Below are 21877 nucleotides of genomic sequence, written 5' to 3'. Positions count from 1 at the left end.
CTTAAGGATAGGCGGGACGCAAATGTCTCAACCGGCCAATTGCCAGGGGAAATGCAGAGCGACAGATTCAAATAAAATGCTTTAAAATTCAAACTTTCATTAAATCACACATGTAAGATACTCAATTAAAGCTACACTTGTTGTGAATCCAGCCAACATGTCAGATTAAAAAAAAAAATACTTTTTGGCGAAAGCATAAGAAGCTATTATCTGATAGCCTGCACCGTCTACACCCCAGCAGTGAACAAAGGAGCTAGCACCCTGCAGGCGCTACACAAAACGCTGAAATAAAATATAAAACATGCATTACCTTTGACGAGCTTCTTTTGTTGGCACTCCAATATGTCCCATAAACATCACAATTGGTCCTTTTGTTCGATTAATTCTGTCCATATATATCCAAAATGTCCATTTATGAAGCGCATTTGATCCAGAAAAAACAGCTTCCAAAATGTGCAACGTCACTGCAAAATATATCAAAAGTTGCCTATAAACTTTGCCAAAATATTTCAAACTACTTTTGTAATGCAACTTTAGGTATTTTTAAACGTTAATAATCTATCAAATTGTAGACGGGTCTATCTGTGTTCAATACAGGAAGACAACAAGTCTTGCGCAACTCTCAACAGTGTTACGCAGTTCCTAGTTGGCCCTACTTCTTCATTGCACAAATGAATAACCTCAAATGAATAACCTCAACCAAATTCCAAAGACTGGTGACATCCAGTGGAAGCGGTAGGAACTGAAAACAAGTTCCTAAGAAATATCGTTTGCCAATGAGACCTCAGTGAACAGACAGAGACCTAAAAAAATAAAAAATCTTAACGGTTAGTCCTGAACGGTTGCCTGCTACATAAGTTATGTTATACTCACAGACATGATTCAAACAGTTTTAGAAACTTCCGAGTGTTTTCTATCCAAATCTACTAATACAAGGCATATCTTATATTCTTGGCATGAGTAGCAGGAAGTTTAAATTGCCAAGCTATTTATCCAAAAGTGAAAATGCTGCCCGCTATACCTTAAGAAGTTATTAACAAACAACAGTTTTGGAAAGCTGGTTAGGAGATCTACTGTGTGCAAAACACAAGTAATGTTTCCACAATTGTTTACAGGCATATTATTTCACTTATAATTCACTCTATCACAATTCCAGTGGGTCAGACGTTTACATACACTAAGTTGACTGTGCCTTTAAACAACTTGGAAAATTCCAGAAAAGTATGTAATTGCTTTGGAATCTTCTGATAGGCTAATCATTTGAGTCAATTTGAGGTGTACCTGTGGATGTATTTTAAGGCCCAACTTCAAACTCAGTGCTTCTTTGCTTGACATCGTGAGAAAATCAAAAGAAATCAGCCAAGATCAGCCAAAAAAATGTGTAGACCTCCACAAGTCTGGTTCATCCTTGCGAGCAATTTCCAAACGCCTGAAGGTACCACGTTCATCTGTACAAACAATAGTACGCAAGTCATACCGCTCAGGAAGGAGACGCGTTCTGTCTCCTTCGAGATTAACGTATTTTTGGTGCAAAAAGTGCAAATCAATCCCAGAACAACAGCAAAGGACCTTGTGAAGATGCTGGAGGAAACAGGTACAAAAGTATCTATAACCACAGTAAAACAACTCCTATATCAACATAACCTGAAAGGCCGCTCAGCAAGGACGAAGCCATTGCTCCAAAACCGCCATAAAAAAAGCCAGATTACGGATTGCAAATGCACATGAGGACAAAGATTGTACTTTTTGGAGAAATGTCCTCTGGTCTGATGAAACAAAAATAGAACTGTTTGGCCATAATGACCATCGTTATGTTTGGAGGAAAAAGGGGGAGGCTTGCAAGCCAAAGAACACCATCCCAACCGTGAAACACGCAGCATCATGTTCTGGGGGTGCTTTGCTGCAGTAGGGACTGGTGCACTTCACAAAATAGATGGCATTATGAAGGAATATTATGTGGATATATTGAAGCAACATCTCAAGACATCAGTCAAGAAGTTAAAGCTTGGTCGCAAATGGGTCTTCCAAATGGACAATGACCCCAAGCATACTTCCAAAGTTGCGGCAAAATGGCTTAAGGACAACAAAGTCAAGGTATTGGAGTGGCCATCACAAAGCCCTGACCTCAATCCTATAGAAAATATGTGGGCAGAACTGAAAAAGCGTGTGCAAGCAAGGAGGCCTACAAACCTGACTCAGTTACACCAGCTCTGTCAGGAGGAATGGGCCAAAATTCACCCAATTTATTGTGGGAAGTTTGTGGAAGGCTACACAAAACGTTTGACCCAAGTTAAACAATTTGAAGGCAATGCTACCAAATGCTAATTGAGTGTATGTAAACTTCTGACCTACTGGGAATGTGATAAAATAAATAAAAGCTCAAATAAATCATTCTCTCTACTATTATTCTGACATTACACATTCTTAAAATAAAGTGCTGATCCTAACTGACCTAAGACAGGGAATTTATACTAGGATTAAATGTCAGGAAAAACTCAGTTTAAATGTATTAGGCTAATGTAAACTTTTGACTATTTGACTAGAAGTTCAGGAGTCTTATGGCTTGGGGGTAGAAGCTGTTTAGAAATCCTCTTGGACGTGCGATTGCAGAGAGAACAGTTTATGACAAGGGTGGCTGGAGTCTTTGACAATTTTTAGGGCCTTTTTTTGACACCGCCTGTTATAGAGGTCCTGAATGGCAGGAAGCTTGGCCCCAGTGATGTACTGGGCGGTTCGCGCTACCCTCTGTAGTGCCTTGGATGCCGAGCAGTTGCCATAACAGTCAGTGATGTAAAACACCCAGGATGCTCTCGATGGTGCAGCTGTAGAACCTTTCGAGGATCTGAGGACCCATGCCAAATATTTTCAGTCTCCTGATGGCAAATAGGTTTTGTCGTGCCCTCTTCATGACTGTCTTGGTGTTCTTGGACCATGTTAGTTTGTTGGTGATGTGGACACCAAGGAACTTAAAGCTCTCAATCTGCTCCACTGCAGCCCCGTCGATGAGAATGGGGGTGTGCTCGGGCCTCTTTTTCCTGTAATCCACAATCATCTACTTTGTCTTGATCACGTTGAGGGAGAGGTTGTTGTTCTGGCACCACACGACCAGGTCTCTGACGTCCTCCCTATAGGCTGTCTCGACGTTGTCGGTGAACAGGCCTACCACTGTTGTATCATCTGCAAACTTAATGATGGTGTTGGAGTCGTAACTGGTCGTGCAGTCATGAGTGAACAGGGAGTACAGGAGGACTGAGCACGCACCCCTGAGGGGCCCTGTGTTGAGGGTCAGTGTGGCAGATGTGTTGTTACCTACCCTCACCACCTGGGGTTGGCCCGTCAGGCAGTCCAGGATCCAGTTGCAGAGGGAGGTGTTAAATCCCAGGGTCCTTAGCTAATTGGTTATGCACTATGGTGTTGAACGCTGAGCTGTAGTCAATGAAAAGCATTCTCACATAAGTGTTCATTTTGTCCAGGTGGGAAAGGGCAGTGTGGAGTGCAATGGAGATTGCAGGGTGGTATGTAAATTGGAGTGGGTCTAGGGTTTCTGAGATGATGGTGTTGATGTGAGCCATGACCAGCCTTTCAAGGCACTTCATGGCTACAGACGTGAGTGCTACGGATCGGTAGTTATTTAGCAAGGTTACCTTAGTATTCTTAGAGACAGGTACTATGTTGGTGTGCTTAAAACATGTTGGTATTACAGACTCGGAGAGGGAGAGGTTGAAAATGTCAGTGAAAACACTTCCCAGTTGGTCAGCGCATGCTCGCAGTACACGTCCCGGTAAGTCGTCTGGCCCTGCAGCCTTGTGAATGCTGACCTGTTTAAAGGTTGGCTCACATTGGCTGCGGACAGCGTGATCACACAGTCGTCCGGAACAGCTGGTGCTCTTATGCATGTTTCAGTGTTTTTGCCTCGAAGCGAACATAGAAGTAGTTTAGCTCGTCTGGTAGACTCGTGTCACTGGGCAGCTCTCGGCTGTGCTTTCCCTTGTAGTCTGGTTTGCAAGCCCTGACACATCCGATGAGCATCAGAGCCAGTGTAGGTCGATTCGATCTTAGTCCTGTATTGATGCATTGCCTGGTGATAGTTCGTCAGAGGCCATAGCGGGATTTCTTATATGCTTCCGGGTTAGAGTCCCACTCCATGAAAGCAGCAGCCCAGGCTTTAAGCTCAGTGCAGATGCTGTCTGTAATCCACGGCTTTTGGTTGGGGTATGTACGTACGATTACTGTGGGGACGATGTTATCGATGAAATTATTGATGAAGCCAATGACTGATATGGTGTTCTCCTCAATGCCATCGGAGGTATTCCGGAACATATTCCAGTCTCTGCTAGCAAAACAGTCCTGTAGCTTAGCATCTGCTTCATCAGACCACTTTATTGATCTAGTGACTGGTGCTTCCTGCTTTAATTTTAGCTTGTAAGACCCTGCTATGAACGTTTGAACATCTTGAAGAACAATCTGGCCGTAAATGGCCATGTACTCATATTCTCCACTTGGTACAGCCTGAAGAGAACTGGCCACCCATCAGAACCTGGTTCCTCTCTAGGCTTCTTACTAGGGAGTTTTTCCTAGTCACCATGCTTCTACATCTGCATTACTTGCTGTTTGGGGTTTTAGGCTGGGTTTCTGTATAGCACTTTGTGACATCTGCTGATGTAAAAAATGGCTTTATAAATCAATTTGATTGATATAAAGTGTAGTATCTGATATAGCCTATGCCTACTCTATACTATATGCGCTCAGCCATACATTGAAGTATTTTTTGCAAACAGTGATTGAGTTGTATTATTTGCCTAAATGATGACTATTTCATTCTAGGCAAGTAGGCAAAAAAATGTAAAAGCCCCAGGGCCTATTTCAATCTGGACCTGGCCACATAATGTAGCTCTCTCTGTCAGAAGTCTGGTTACTTCTGGTTGTTGTGGTACTGTATCTCTCTTATTGCTCTATGATATATAGTTTGACAGAATCATGACACACAATAGAAAGTGTGTCAGTGTTAGTGTAATCTGCAGATTATGTATTCGTGAGAGGTCATTAAAGCCATGCATATGAGTGACAACCTAACAGATTAATAGACTCCTAGGCGGAAGGCCAGATGGCCTCTTGGGATGCTGTGAGGCCAAAAGAACAGCTGCACCCAAAGACTAGTTTATGTGCTCCTGAGTGGCGCAGCAGTCTAAGGCATGGCATCTCAGTGCAAGAGGCACTGGTTCGAATCCAGGCTGTATCACATCCGGCCGTGATTGGGAGTCCCATAGGGTGGCGCACAATTGGCCCAGCTTCGTCTGGCTTTGGCCGGGGTAGGCTGTTATTATAAATAAGAATTTGTTCTTAACTGACTTGCCTCCTTAAATAAAATGGTCCTATCTAGTGTGCATTTGTTGTTGGGGATGAGTGTATGTGGATATGTATGAGATTTAAGAGACCTATGAAACTCATTCCACTTACTTGTGCAGTACTGGTGGTATCTGTCCCATGCGATGGCAGCAATGAAGTGGATGCTGGCGAGAGCTGTCACGAAACCCTGGAAGCCATGAGTCTGGCAGCCATCAGAGCCATAGGGCCAGTACCTGGAGAAGGACATAGTAAAGAGGAGGAAAGACAATACATTAGGCCTTAACATAGTCTATTTGTCAGCTGGTTGTGAATGACTTTTACAATGCTCAACAACCAATGGTTACTGGTAGAGCATAGAACTAGACTGTAGGGTCTTGTTTCTGATTAATTAATTCCATTAATAACCATTTTGAATGTGAAGTGAATCCGGTGCCTGTTTTCATCCTAAATCACCTAGACGGCAACGTCATCGTTCCTCCCCCTGATTACAAAGTTCTAAATCCTCCGCCTTCACACAGCACAGTCCCCGGGAGGTCTGTTACATGTACTGTATGCCCTAAACCCTGTTGGTCTTTGCCCCGGCCTTATCGATCTACTACACTAACACTATGCAGAGATATTGATGAACCAATTGACTGGAATATGACAGAGAGCGCGAGAGAGAGCGACAACCTCCTTTGCGTTGCTCCACTATAGACTATTGTAGGAATAGTATAGAACAGGGATCATCAACTAGATTCAGCCGCGGGCCAAGTTTTTATTGAGCGGATAGTCGGGGGGCCAGAACATAATTCAAATACTTTGTAGACTGCAAATTGACCGCAAGAAGCCAAAACAGATATATTTTGACTAAAACATAACAATTTCAAACCTTGCTTACATTTGTAAATGATCAAGTGTCTCTCTATTATGCGTGGGCTTACTTGGGAACAGATTTCTTAAATAAAAATCACTTGGAGTTAAATTCCTGGTGTTTTTAAGTCTATGTCCAACAATTAACTCTAGTGGTGTGGGGGCTGTGCTTTGGCAAAGTGGGTGGGGTAATATCCTGACTGTTTGGCCCTGTCCAGGGGTATTGTCGGACGGGCCAAAGTGTCTCCCGACCCCTCCTGTCTCAGCCTCCAGTATTTATGCTGCAGTAGTTTATGTGTCGGGGGGCTTGGGTCAGTCTGTTATATCTGGAGTATTTCTTCTGCCTTATCTGGTGTCCTGTGTGAATGTAAGTATGCTCCCTGAAATTCTCTCTCTCTCTCTTTTTCTCTCTTTCTCTCTCTCAGAGGACCTGAGCCCTAGGACCATGCCTCAGGACTACCCGGCCTAATGACTTCTTGCCGTCCCCAGTCCACCTGGCCCTCCTGCTGCTCCAGTTTCAACTGTTCTGCCTGCGGCTATGGAACCCTGACCTGTTCACCGGACGTGCTACCTGTTCTAGGCCTGCTGTTTCAACTCTCTAGAGACAGCAGGAGCAGTAGAGATACCCTGAATGATCGGCTATGAAAAGCCAACTGACATTTACTCCTGAGGTGCTGACCCGATGAACCCTCGACAACCACTGTGATTATTATTATTTGACCCTGCTGGTCATCTATGAACATTTGAATATCTTGGCCATGTTCTGTTACAATCTCCACCCGGCACAGCCAGAAGTGGACTGGCCACCCCTCATAGCCTGGTTCCTCTCTAGGTTTCTTCCTAGGTTCTGGCCTTTCTAGGGAGCTTTTCCTAGCCACCGTGCTTCTACACCTGCATTGCTTGCTGTTTTGGGGTTTTAGGCTGGGTTTCTGTACAGCAATTTGTGACATCAGCTGGTGTAAGAAGAGCTTTATAAATAAATGTGATTGATTGATTGAATTAAAACAACGTGGGGGGGCAAAATAAAACCACTTGTGAGCCAAATTTGTCCTGTGGGCCAGTTTTTATTTTACCTTTATTTAACTAGGCAAGTCAGTTAAGAACAAATTCTTATTTTCAATGACGGCCTAGGAGCAGTGGGTTAACTGCCTGTTCAGGGGCAGAACGACAGATTTGTACCTTGTCAGCGCAGGGATTTGAACTTGCAACCTTCCAGTTACTAGTCCAATGCTCTAACCACTAGGCTACCCTGCCTCCCCAGTTGGAGAACCCTGGTATATAATATTCCATATTCCATTCAATTCATGGTATTTCACAGTGGAAAACGTTGCAACAATGAGTCAGTGTGAGTAGAAAGTAAATTAGGTGATGGAAAGGATTAGTAGGTTATTCTACGTCACTCACCTCAGAAAGCTGGAGAAAGCGGCAATGGTTGCATTCGCGGAGATGCCCATATCAGCCAACGCCAAGCTAAAGACTAGGAAATTGCTGGGGGTTCTCAGTTCTCTTATTTTTATGAAAGCAGCGACTGTCACAGCATTCAGGAAGAATCCCAGAAGACCTTTAGGGAACATATATCAGAAAAGGCTATAAACACAGCGGCAGTGCGCATAGCAAAGTACTCCAAAATGATTTCACCCACGGAGTTGAGAGCAGACTTTTAATACTTAAACCCTTAAGTTTGTCCTCTGTAGCGTGCCTTTGTTTGCTGAAATCCATACGTTTTAATAAAATCTTAATCAAATACAACCATCAACTGTTTCCTTGTTGAGATTCAATTGGCACATGTGGATTTGTGCTGAGTTGCCATCTTAGAGCAACAGCAATGAGGAAACAGTCGGCAGTTGTATTTGTGAACTACCGGCTCGATTAGGTCTTCTGTAGCAATTTTTGAAATTGTGTTTCATATAGTACGAGTCAAAAGTTTGGACACACCTACTCATTCAGGGGTTTTTCTTTATTTTTACTATTTTCTACATTGTAGAAAAATAGTGTAGACATCACAACTATGAAATAACACCAAAAGTGTTAAACAAATCTAAATATATTTTCTACTTGCGATTCAAATAGCCACCCTTTGTCCTGATGACAGCTTTGCACACTCTTGGCATTCTCTCAACCAGCTTCATGAGGTAGTCACCTGGAATACATTTCAATTAACAGGTGTGCCTGGTTAAAAGTTAATTTATGGCAATCAGTTGTGTTGTGACAGAGTAGAGGTGGTATACAGAAGATGGCCCTATTTGGTAAAATACCAAGTCCATATTATTGCAAGAACAGCTCAAATAAGCCTAAGCCTTTGAAACAACAGTCCATTATTTTAAAACATGAAGGTCAGTCAATACGGGAACATTTCTTCAAGTGCAGTCGCAAAAACCATCAAGTGCTATGATGAAACTGGCTCTCATGAGGACCGCCACAGGAATGGAAGACCCATAGTTCATTCTGCTGCAGAGGATAAGTTCATTAGGGTTACCAGCCTCAGAAATTGCAGCACAAATAAATGCTTCAGAGTTCAAGTAACAGACACACCTCAACATCAACTGTTCAGAGGAGACTGCATGAATCAGGCCTTCATGGTCCAATTGCTGCAAAGAAACCACTACTAAAGGACACCAATAAGAAGAAAAGACTTGCCTGGGCCAAGAAACACAAGCAATGGACATTAGACCGGGAGAAATCTATCCTTGTTCGGATGAGTCCAAATTTGAGATTATTGGTTCCAACCACGATGTCTTTGTGAGACGAAGAGTAGGTGAACGGATAATCTCTGCATGTGTGGTTCCCACCGTGAAGCATGAAGGAGGAGGTGTGATGGCGCTTTGCTGGTGACACCGTCTGTGATTAATTTAGAATTCAAGGCACACTTAACCAGCATGGCTGCCACAGCATTCTGCAGTGATACACCATCCCATTTGGTTTGGGCTTAGTGGGACTGTCATTTGTTTTTCAACAGGACAATGACCCAACACACCTCCAGGCTGTGTAAGGGCTATTTGACCAAGAAGGAGAGTGATGGAGTGCTTCATCAGATGAACTGGCCTCTACAATCACCCGACCACAACCCAATTGAGATGGTTTGGGATGATTTGGACCCCAGAATGAAGGAAAAGCAGCCAACAGGTGCTCTGCTCAGCATATGTCGGAACTCCTTCAAGACTGTTGGAAAAGCATTCCAGATGAAGCTGGTTGAGAGAATGCCAAGAGTGTGCAAAGCTGTCATCAAGGCAAAGGGTGGCTACATTGAAATAAATAAAATATATTTTTATTTGTTTAACACTTTTTATCCTTTTTTTTATCCTACATGATTTCATATGTGTTATTTCATAGTTGTGATTGTCTTCTGTATTATTCTACAATGTAGAAAATAGTACAAATAAAGAACAACCCTTGAATGTCAACTTTTGACTGGTACTGTGCATTGGATAAAAGTCCATGTTCCCTCTAATGTTTTTTTTTTTACAGTGAACACTGAGGCTGTACTGTTACAGTTTTAGGCAGTAGCCAATGGACTATTGTGGCTATTTGAGCATAATGTAGACCTACTAACAAAACCAATGGAGTAATTCCAATAACATTTCCACTTGGAAATAGCTTTTGATTTCTAGGAGATAGGCTTTATGAGGTGTTCATTTCATGAGACTTTTAAAAACATTTTTACATACAAAAAATGTTTTACTTGGTCTGTAACACCATGAGCCAAATAGGTGACTGTAAATTGCATTATATGATGCAAGAAACCTCTTTACAAAATAAAAGTAATTATTACCATACAGAGAATTAGACGATGTAGGTTACCCCTCTGCCTATTGGCTTATTTACATATGCAAGACTGTCTCAAAATACAACACTGGCCCTTTAACTAAGACTAAGCTTTTTACCTGACTGGCTTTTCAATGAGCTTGAAATTTAGCCTACACGATTTGTGCTCTTGTAGGCAGCCGTAACTCCCCATTGCTGACCTATACTTATCTATGACTGGGCTAATAACTTGCTAACTAGCAAAGAATTTCAAAAAATGTGCACACGCTCGGGCGGCTCTGCGCTCTGAACTGATCTGAAAAGCACATTCATTCGTGGGTGATTGAAACACCGCTCATGGGCTACCACCTCCAATAGAATTGTACTCTGTTGTGCTCTAGCTCTGCCCCGAACAAAATCACACTCAATCTCGCAAAGTTAGATTTGTTTTGGTCTGATATATAACGTTGATTCGATCACGGAAAAAATATTGATCTATATAGTGCAAACTCATGAAGTTCAATCTCTTGCTTCTCTGCAAGGTCTGGCATTTCTTCAGCGAGGCAGTCCTAGAGGAGGTGCACGACCATGCACACACGCAGCTTAGTGGGAACATTGGTAGGGACTCAGTGCTAGCAAATGGTATATCATACACTAGAGTTGAGGAACAATGGGAAAGTAATTCTGTTTTGAAAGTTGATACAATTTTGAGAAAATGGCCCTTGAATGTTTTGGTACACCTACTGGAGAGCTATTCTTTGTCTACACTCATTCAGCATCGTTCACATCCTCTTAAGTCTTAGCCCCACCCATCTCTTTAAGGATTCACATGTGAGGCCACGTGCTAAACAGAGTGAGAACAATAGTGTACTAAACAACCAAAGATTTTAAGACTAAAGGCTGGTTTATACTACGTCTATCGACAATGTCTGTAGATGGTTGTCGCAATAACATCATGAACATTCTATTGTTGTCCGACATTAAACTTGACATTTTCGTTATTAAAAAGTATTAACACAAAAACTACAGGCTGCATGACATCAGCAGCCTGATGGTCCAAAATAGCATAGCTGGTGTAATTTTACACCAATAAACCCATCCTTTTAGAAATGAATTTAGTATATATCAATCTAGCAAACCAGGCAACTAAAAGCAACTTTTCTAAACAATGTTTTTGTATGTTTCTAGCTTGTTAGCTTACTAGCTAACGTTAAATTAGCTGGCTAGCCAGTTCAAACAATGATCATATAGCTGACAACGTCTTCACTTTAGCTTATTTGTATTCACTATTACAGGAAAATAAACTCACAACAAGATCATTATTTACAAATGAATGGGAATATAATTACAAAATATTGTTCACGGTTGTGAGTGTGACAAAATAAAATAAAATTAGAAACATATATCTGAAAATGTACACTACCATTCAAAAGTTTGGGTTAACTTAGAAATGTCCTTGTTTTTGAAAGAAAAGCAAAAAAAGTTTTAAATAACATAAAATTGATCAGAAATACAGTGTAGACATTGTTAATGTTATAAATGACTATTGTAGCTGGAAACAGCAGCTTTTTAATGGAATATCTACATACGCATACACAGGCACATTATCAGCAACCATCACTACTGTGTTCCAATGGCACGTTGTGTTAGCTAATCCAAGTTTATCATTTTAAAAGGCTAATTGGTCATTAGAAAACCTATTTGCAATTATGTTAGCACAGCTGAAAACTGTTCGGATTAGAGAAGCAAGAAAGCGGGCCTTCTTTAGACTAGTTGTGTATCTGGAGCATCAGCATTTGTGGGTTTGATTACAGGCTCCAAATGGCCAGAAACAAATAACTTTCTTCTGAAACTCGTCAGCCTATTCTTGTTCTGAGAATGAAGGCAGTTCCATGTGAGAAAAACACATTTTGATAAAAGAAAAAAAAAGGTTTACTTTCAATTGCCTCTGCTGTGTTGCAGTGACATAAGCCATCTTTCCTGAAACAAGTCACATTTGGATAATGTTTGATTAAAAAGTATGGCAACAACAGAGGACAAACATAGGTACACAGTAACACCATACCGAAACCAGGCGTGCGCAAATTGATTTTGTCCCCCCACACCAAATGCGATCACGACACGCACGTTGAAATATCAAAACATACTCTCTACCAATTATATTAACTTGGGTACAGGTTTAAAAGCATTAAACATTTATGGAAATTTAGCTAGCTAGCTTATTTGTTCTATTTAGCTAACTTGCTGTTGCTAGCTAATTTGGCCTGGGACATAAACGTTGAGTTGTTATTTTACCTGAAATGCACAAGGTCCTCTACTCCAACAATTAATCCACATATAAAACAGTCAACCAAATAATTTCTAGTCATCTCTCCTCCTTCCAGTTTTGTTCTTCTTTGGACTTTATAAAAAGACTGGAAGGAGAGATGACTAGAAACTATTTGGTTGACCATTTTATGTGTGGATTAATTGTCAGAGTAGAGGACCTGCATTTCAGGTAAAATAACAACTCAATGTTTTATATCCCATGACAAATTAAGTTAGCTAAATACGACAAATTAGCTAGCAACTGCAAGCTAGCTAGCTAAATTGCCATGAATGTTTAATGCTTTTTGACCTGTCCCCAAATTAATATAATTGGTAGAGAGTTTGTTTTGCTATTCCAACCTGCTTGTCATGATCGCATTTGGTGTGTGGGAACAAAATCAATTTGTGCACAAGCGCATATAGGATATGCATATATTGGTAGATTTGGATAGAAAACACTCTAAAGTCTCTATAACCGTTAAAATAATGTCTGTGAGTATAACAGAACAGAAATGGCCCGAGGACAAAGCATTATTTATTTATTTTAATTCAGCATACGACTGATTTCAATGCCTGGCACTTTTATAATAGGCCGAAATCAGCCCCGATTGCAGTTCCTAGGGCTTCCACTACATGTCAACCGTCTTTAAAAAGAGTTTCAGGCTGGTTTTTGGAAAAATGAGGGAGAAGTTGTAATTTTTCTAAGTGGCTCCCATTTTGGCAGTAGTTTCCAAGCGCATGGCCGAGTCAGCGCATTCTTTTTGTTTATCTCCGGGTAAACACAATAACGATTCTCCGTCTTAAATTGTATTGTTTATTTGCGTATTAAGGTACCAAATGATTGATTTTAAACGTTGATTGACTTGTTTGGATACATTTATTGGTACCGTTTGGGATTAATTTTGTTTGCATTTTGAAAGAGGGAAATTGACTATTGATTATTGACTGAAGTGCGCCAGCTAAACTGAGTTTTTATGGATATAAAAAATGACTTTATCGAACAAAAGGACCATTTGTAATGTAACTGGGACATTTTGGAGTGCCAACAGAAGAAGATTGTCAAAGGTAAGGCATTTATTATATGGCTATTTCTGACTTTCGTGTCGCAACTCCCTAATTGAAAATTATTTGTTATGCATTTGTGTGCTGGACGCTGTCCTCAGATAATCACAAGGTTTGCTTTTGCCATAAAGCCTTTTTGAAATCTGACACATCGGCTGGATTAAGAAGAAGTTAAGCTATATTTTGATGTATTGCACTTGTGATTTTATGAAAGTTTTATATTTATAGTAATTTAATTTGAATTTCGCGCTCTGCAATTTCACCTGATGTTGGCCAGGCGGGATGCTAATGTCCCACCTATCACAAATAAGTTTTTAAGCAACTTCTATTTTGCGCCTGGCAAACTCAGACGCTTGTAGGCCCGCGAGCAGTGTGGGTGCAATGATTGAATAACGTGTGTATATTTATTTTTGCAAAGCTCGCATTGGTGTGGTCAGCATGTAAGGGTTTAATCATTTACATGATTAAGTATCCACTGCAGTGACTGGAAGGAGTAGGAGGCTAATTTAAAACAACTTCAGTCTGTGCTCAAATCCTTCATCCACGGAGTTGAGGTACTTGGCTACAGTGCGCAAAACCAAGCCGCAAATTCCCTGAAAAATGAAAGCAGGCACGGTTTCTTTTTAAGTGCTTCTAAACAATAATGTTGTGACATTCTAGGATATATCATGTGATTTCCTGGCCAACATCAGCACTTCATCTATATTGTATCAAGACACATAACACTGCCGGCACGGTTTAAGAGCATAACCTCCTGACCAAGGAGCATCAGATCTAACATAGCATTCTGTAGTTACCGCATTTATGACAGAATTCCATCAGAAAACGTGACACTCACCCTCAACGAGTAGACAAGATCCTAAAGAGAACACATCAATTTCCGAGAAGCCATTCGGTAAAGGGTGGGAAGACACCATCTTGAATGCGATTTTTCATACAAATAAAGTGCAAATATCCCTGACCTACTTACTCGTTACTGTCCGCTTGCTTAAAGATGTGCCTCTAACCTACCGGAACTCGCTTCTAACGGAGCATTTCACGTGAAAAAGCATGCACGTAATTATGTAAAGCTCTCTCTCTCTCTCTTGCACCAATCCGCATAAGAATGTCTTACTGAACATAACACTAACAGCTGCCCCCTACCACGTATTTACACACCGCTACTCTAAAGCGCTGAATTAGTTGTACACAACAAGCCTTTGTGTCTGTGTGCGACCACCGTCTGGAGAAGGATGCCTGTGATGTCAAATGCACACGTTTGATGTAAACTACAGGTCTACAGTCAACAGGTGTCCAGCTCATTGAAAGGATGCACAGCACCTAGCCATATAACCTACATCCATTAATGAATGCTTATTGCAGGCTAATGAAGAGCTTGCATGGCAGTAATATATTATAGATCACCATTTACAGCCATAATAAACATAATAAAACATAATAAAATAAATAATTAAACATAATAAATAAACACACATATTCTCGAGTGGTGCAGCGGTCGTGGGCATTGCATCTCAGTGTTAGAGCGTCACAAAAAACACCCTGGTTCATATCCAGGCTGTATCCACTGTATCCACTGGCTGTGATTGGGAGTCCCATAGGGTGGTGCAAAAATGGCCCAGCATTGTCCGGGTTTGGCCGGTGTAGGCTGTCATTGTAAATAAGAATTTGTTCTTAACTGACTTGCCTAGTTAAATAAAGGATAAATACAAAATTACATAATTCAAGTTGTGAGATCTATATTAATAACTATAATGAGTAAACAAATCTAATTGCAAGTCAACCCTGTAAACATTGGTAACATATAGTTCCGTAATACAAAAAGATGTTCTGTTGAACAATCATAAAGACTAGAGGGTTTCTGACAAAGTCGTGAGAGATACAAAAGCCAACACTTGGCATAAATTATACTATCTATACTTTAGTGGAGCATGCTATAATTGCAACATCCCAATTGGCAACTTTTCGTACCATAGGGTTAGAGGGGAGAATGAGAGTCATATTGCCTGGCTACAAATCTGGATTATCAGATTGGGAAACCATGGGAAATGTAATTGAAAACATGACTTTTTTTTTTAAATGTGCAAATTCATATGACGATGCAAATCATCATTACTAAATGAGGTCATTGGGGATTCTGTAATGTTTTGCGTATTGCATATTTTAATAAACGGATTCAGATACGTGTGCTTTCAGTTTCTGTTTTGCTCTGTGACCAAAATAAATACATGTTTCAACACATGTTTATGCAGATCTTTCGCTATGAAATATTTGTCTTTTTAATGTGATAAAAACTAGGCTTGTATTTTAGTTATCTGTCCTGTATGAGTCTCTAACATGACTCGTCTGATACAGATTTGTGTCATTATAAACTGACCTGTTTATAACGTAGCTCTTAGTTGTCTCTGATATGAAGCCAAGCACACACATCTGTCTGTCCTTGGCTGACCTCAATACGGCTGGCTTTAGGGGACAGGGGAATTGTCATCTGTACATTGGCTTTTTGGCCTTCAAGAAAAACATATTTCTCACTAAAAATAAATACAAAATAAAAATATTTTTTCAGTATTTATATCTGACCCACACAGTACAATTTCCAACATTTTACTTTGTCAATATCTCTAATTTCAATATTTTTTACCTATGCAAGTTTGTTGGGGAAACGTGTTAATAACCTTTCAATTTCTTAAAAAAATATATGCCAAATGTCTCTGGACTGTAAATTGTGTCTGGCAAAAATATGCCCCATGAGCCTATAATTTAAGATGATTTGAGAGGGTTTAGTCAGTCAATGAAGGTTAAAAACTGTATATTTAGAGAGAACATGAGTGCCCACACACATGTACACACACAGACTACAGCCAGGGAGACAGGTAAACACACAACTTCACACAGCAAAAAGATGGACTCACTCACTCACACACGATAGAAAGACAGACTGATAGACAGGCAGACACACACGCGTGCACGCGTATGTACACACACAGCCTTTTAAGTTTATTTCTTTGTCATCCAGCACCAAAAAATGTAAGATCAGAATAGCTGTAGAACAGCAATGACACCCATGGCCTAGAGTATATATCACCATGGCAATGCTGATTGAAATGGTGATTGTACGTGTCTTTTTCCATGATTTGATGCTTCTCATTCATACATACAGTAGCAATAGTTGTGGCCCATAGGTGCAGGAGTAGCCTGTCACTCTTGATAGACTTTCTACAGAAATACATTTTACAGATATTACAGGCTCTCGTATAACACCCTACCCACAAACTGGTTGAGTCAATGTTGTTTTAATGTTATTTGTCAATGTATTGTGGAACGTGGAATCTACATGTAAAAATATTAGATATGCAAAAAGACATCAACTTTTGTTTTGAGGGTGACATTTAAACCACAGGATTATGTCATCATGTTAAAATGGCACTCCAATCTCCTTTGTACCTAGTTTAACAATGTCAGAACTTCAACGTTATGTTTTTTATTTTACCTTAATTTAACTAGCAAGTCAGTTAAGAACAAATTCTTATATTTAATGACGGCCTAGGAACAGTGGGTTAACTGCCTGTTCAGCGGCAGAACAACAGATTCGTACCTTGACACACTCAGGGATTTGAACTTGCAACCTTTCGGTTACTAGTCCAACACTCTAACCACTAGGCTGGAAAGGCAGGAAGGCAGGAAAAACTATAGGCTGGACAGCACCTCCTACTGGCAAGTTGATCTCCTGTAGGTTAGTTGGTTAAGCATGGCACTTAGTGGGTTCGATTCCTGGGACCACCCGCATGTACAATGTATGAACGCATGACTGTAAGTCGCGATGGATAAAAGTGTCTGCTAAATGGCATATCAAATCTATCTACAGCGATCCAATTCCGGGTCCCATGCAGGGTTTTGACCAAGCATTTATCACTGACTATTACCAATGGGCTATTGTGAGATTGTTGATTGTTGAGGGATCTCCACTTTAAAACTAAATAGTATTTTTCATAAGTCGTTCCAAAGGGTAGTTTTAATAGAGCTAATGAAATGCAATCAAACTTTATCAATGTAATCATATTTCATCAATAGTACTACTATTGATAGTAATACTATCTAGGCCTATTGCATTTTCGAAAAATCAGCAGCAGCTGTTGGTTCAATTTATCCCAGGATTCAACTACAAAAAGACAGTAGATATAAGCTTACATTCTTAGAAAAAATGTTTCCAAAGGGGTTCTTAGGCTGTTCCCATAGGAGCACCCTTTTTGGTTCCATGTAGAATTCTATGTGGAGAACTCCCTACTGTACATGGAACTTAAAAGGGCTCTTCAAAGGATTCTCTTATGGGGACAGCCGAAGAACAATTTTAGGTTTTAGATAGAAAAAAGTGGGCTAGTGTTGTAGGATTTCAAGCTTTGATTGATTTCACATTTGATTCCAGTTTGTTGACAAGTTAATAATTGATTATTTGGGATCGGTGTCCCATCCACGGGATGGTTGCGCTAACGTAGGCTAATGCCATTAGCATGAGGTTGTAAGTAATAAGAACATTTCCCAGGACATAGACATATCTGATATTGGCAAAAAGCTTAAATTCTTCTAATTCTAACTGCACTGTCCAATTTACAGTAGCTATTACAGTGAAAGAATACCATACTATTGTTTGAGGAGAGTGCACAGTTTTGAACATGAAAAGTTATTAATAAACATATTAGGCACATTTTGCCAGTCTTAATACAACATCTTGAACAGAAATGCATTGGTTCATTTGGATCAGTCAAAAACTTTGCACATACACCGCTGCCATCTAGTGTTCAAAATATAAATTGCAGCTGGCCTGGAATAATACATCATGGCCTTTCTCTTGCATTTCAAAGATGATGATACAACAAAAATACAAAAATACATCGTTTTTTTTCTTTGTACTATCTTTTACCAGATCTATTGTGTTATATTCTCCTACATTCCTTTCACATTTCCACAAACTTCAAAGTGTTTATTTTCAAATGGTACCATGAATATGCATATCCTTGCTTCAGTGCCTTCAGTGCCTTCAGTACAGGCAGTTAGATTTAGGGATGTCATTTTAGGCAAAAAATATTAAAAAAGGGGAGGATCCTAAAAAAAGGAACTCTAAGTTAAAGAATAGGACTAAGCCAGTGGCATGGATGGAACTATCCAAGCAGAATATACATTTGCATTTGGAAAGTATTCAGACCCCTTCCCTTTTTCCACGTTTTGTTACTTTACAGCCTTATTCTAAAATTGATTAAATAAATTGTCCTCATCAATCTACACACAATATCCTATAATGACAAAATTAAAACAGGTTTTTAGAAATGTTTGCAAATGTTTAAAAAAATATAATTAAACAGATACCGTTTTTTACATACGTTTTCAGACCCTTTGCTATGAGACTCGAAAATTGAGCTCAGGTGCATCCTGTTTCCATTGATCACCCTTGAGATATTTCTACAACTTGATTGGAGTCCATCAGTGGTAAATTCAATTGATTGGACATAGGGCTGGGCTATATTTAAAAAAAAAGATTGACGGTAATTTTATGTTTTTTAATAATAAAAGTTCTAAATTTGCTTTGAGTAGGGCGTGACCCTAGGGTGCAAACACATACATTCTAAGTGATTTTAATGGGTCTTTCTCCATTCTAATTGTTTAATACTGTTCAATTCAACTTCAACCCCAAAAAAGTCATCATTTTCATAAGTGTCTGCATTTGAGATAATTTCCACACTGCCACATAGGGCTGCATAATATGGGCAAGTAATCTGGGAAATATTTTTAACCAAATGTTGCAATTTGACTTGCGTTAACTGTTGGAATCATGGGAATATAATGTCTATTCTAATTATATAGTTAGAATATAATAGTGGGCACTTTTAATACAGTGTTTGAAATGACAACAAATTAAAATGCCAAGGAGTAGTTATTGTGACAGGGTAGGAACTAATGTGTTGATAGGTGTTTCCTAGGGGACCCTAAAATCTTTGGCTACATTGAATGTTTTCTCTTAGCTACTTCATGTAGCTAACATATTCTTGCTTTGCGTTTACCTCTTTAATTAAGAAGACACTGGTGGACAAACAACATGCTGATTTAGGTCTACACAATCACTAATTACGCTTGCTCTTACTCAGTACATTTATTAGCTAGCTAGCGATTATCATTAGTGTCTAACAAGATTTAGGAACAACTTGCTAAGAAAATACAAACTAGCTGTTTGAAGATGTAAGAAACACGAGCTGATAGTGTAATTATAGAATGCTAGTAGATTTATATTAAGAAGCAAAGTGACAACTGCATCGTTGTCATCAACAGTGTTGCATATGTAGCATATGTTGCATATGTTGACTATACAGACTGAACGCAAGTGTCTCGTGGTTGAGGAACATCAAATGCGCTCCTTGAGTGACAGGGGGCGTGGCTAGGTCTGTTTGGAAAGTGGCATAGAGAGAGTGGAGAGAGATGACTCCAGTGTCACATTTTGCAAACCAAACATTAAAATATCGGTATAGATGGTAAAGTAAAAATCCAAACCGGTCTGTGCATCAATACCGGTATATCACAAAACACGGTATACTGACCAGCCCTAATTGGACATGATTTGGACACCTGTATATACACGGTCCCACAGTTGACAGTGCATGTCAGAACAAAAACCAAGCCATGAGGTCGAAGGAATTGTCCATTGAGCTCCGAAACAGGATTGTGTCGCATCGGGGGAGAAGAGCCTTGGTCAGGGAGGTGACCAAGAACCCGATGGTCACTCTGACAGAGCTCCAGTTCCTCTTTCGGGATGGGAGAACCTTCCAGAAAGACAACCATCTCTGAAGCACTCTACCAATCAGGCCTTTATGGTAGAGTGGCCAGACTGAAGCCACTCCTTCAGTAAAAGGCACTTGACAGCCCGCTTGGAGTTTGCCAACAGCCACCTAAAGACTCTCAGACCGTGAGAAACAAGATTCTCTGGTCTGATGAAACAAAGATTTATCTCTTTGGCCTCCAGTGTCAAGTCTGGAGGAAACCTGGCATCATCCCTACGGTGAAGCATGGTGGTGGCAGCATCTTACTTTGGATGTTTTTCAGCGGACAATGACCCAAATTACATAGCCAAGACAACACAGGAGTGGCTTCGGGACAGGTCTCTGAATGTCCTTGAGTGGTCCAGCCAGATCCCGGTCAAACATCTCTGGAGAGACCTGAAAATAGCTGTGCAGCGACGCTCCCCATTCAACCTGACAGTGCTTAAGAGGATCTGCAGAGAAAATTTGGAGAAACTCCGCAAATACTTGTGTGCCAAGCTTGTAGCGTCATACCCAAGAAGACTCAAGGCTGTAATCACTGCCAAAGGTTCTTCAACAAAGTACTGAGTAACGGGTCTGAATAATTATATAAATATCATATACGTTTTATTTTTTAATAAATGTGCAAACATTTTGGCTTTGTCATTATGGGGTATTGTGTGTAGATTGATGATGGGGGAAAAATACATTCTAAAATAAGGCTGTAAAGTAACAACATTTGAAAAAAGTCAAGGGGTCTGAATACTATACGAATGCACTGTCCAGCTTTTTTTATGTAGATTTTTGGCTGTGGAGAAGACCAAACACAATTAAAATGAGTAAAACATCCATGGCCACATTTTGGTGTACTGTAACTATACATTCTCGTATGTAATCATAGAAAATTAGCATTTTGAAGGTCACAGGTTTGTAGAGATCTTCACAATTGCTTTAATAATCTGTGCAGAATCTTGATCAGCATTGATCATTTGCACCATGTACTTTTTTATTAATGCAATCTTAACGGCAATTCAAGTAATTTGGTTGTGCTATTAGATGGTGAAAATGAAAAGCCTGTTGCAAGGGTCTGAGTGGGTCATCATAAATACTATATCCAAGCTCCGACAGGAAACATCTGGGTTGCCAACCTCAGAATTGCTGACATCAGTGTCCTAGTCACCAATATTCTGCCATTGTGCCCTTGAACAAGTAATTTAACCCCTAAACTGCTCAAGGGGTGCTGCACTGTATGGATATTTGCTTTCTCAAATTCAAAATCCACTTAAAGTATTCTCAGATTCTCTTTCCTTCCATTCATTCCTAGCAATGGGAGAAACTCCCACATATAAACATTGCATGCTTAAGCTTTTAGTATAACACTGTTCATTTAAATTACTCTGATTGAAATACTGAATTGGTAATTGAGTACCAAAGGACATTTCCTGAATGCACATGTGAAAATGAATGCATTGAATCTCTGGAGCTCAAAGCTGACAAAGCAGTCCCGTTGGATCCGGCATTTGTGCTGTATTTGGGCCACCTTGTGGCAAAACCAAAGCAGCCCTACAACAGATTAGCAGTCACGGCAGGGCTTAAATGAACACACTGTTTTCGTGGGGGAGAAAAAAAATAAACATCAGTGGATTATGACAAATTCTGAAGTATTTTCGGTGATAATAAATAGGGACATCTCTGCGGATTCCGGGATGCAATACGCATCCAGATGAAAAGAACTACAGTCCTTTCGCTAATCCTTGTCTATCCTTTTTATCTTGGGACTCATAGCAGTC

The 21877-nt window shown here is 40.1% G+C and overlaps 1 protein-coding gene across 1 annotated transcript in view; it reads right to left on the bottom strand.

Annotated features, from left to right (window-relative positions):
• Positions 1 to 14476, bottom strand: part of LOC139416603 (RPE-retinal G protein-coupled receptor-like) — a 46295-nt gene extending 31819 nt beyond the window's left edge. Inside the window, exons 1-3 of the mRNA XM_071165472.1 lie at positions 14147 to 14476; positions 7603 to 7759; positions 5458 to 5579 (exon numbers count right to left, since the gene is read on the bottom strand). Coding sequence (XP_071021573.1) covers positions 5458 to 5579; positions 7603 to 7759; positions 14147 to 14225 — 358 coding nt within the window. The 5' untranslated portion in view covers positions 14226 to 14476. The remainder of the gene's footprint in view (positions 1 to 5457; positions 5580 to 7602; positions 7760 to 14146) is intronic.
• Positions 14477 to 21877: the final 7401 nt, after the last annotated feature.

The sequence above is a fragment of the Oncorhynchus clarkii genome, chromosome 1 (genome assembly GCF_045791955.1).
Source record: "Oncorhynchus clarkii lewisi isolate Uvic-CL-2024 chromosome 1, UVic_Ocla_1.0, whole genome shotgun sequence".
Taxonomy (NCBI): domain Eukaryota; kingdom Metazoa; phylum Chordata; class Actinopteri; order Salmoniformes; family Salmonidae; genus Oncorhynchus; species Oncorhynchus clarkii.
Note: the sequence above shows the minus strand (reverse complement) of the source record. Positions and strands in the feature narration are given on the sequence as shown.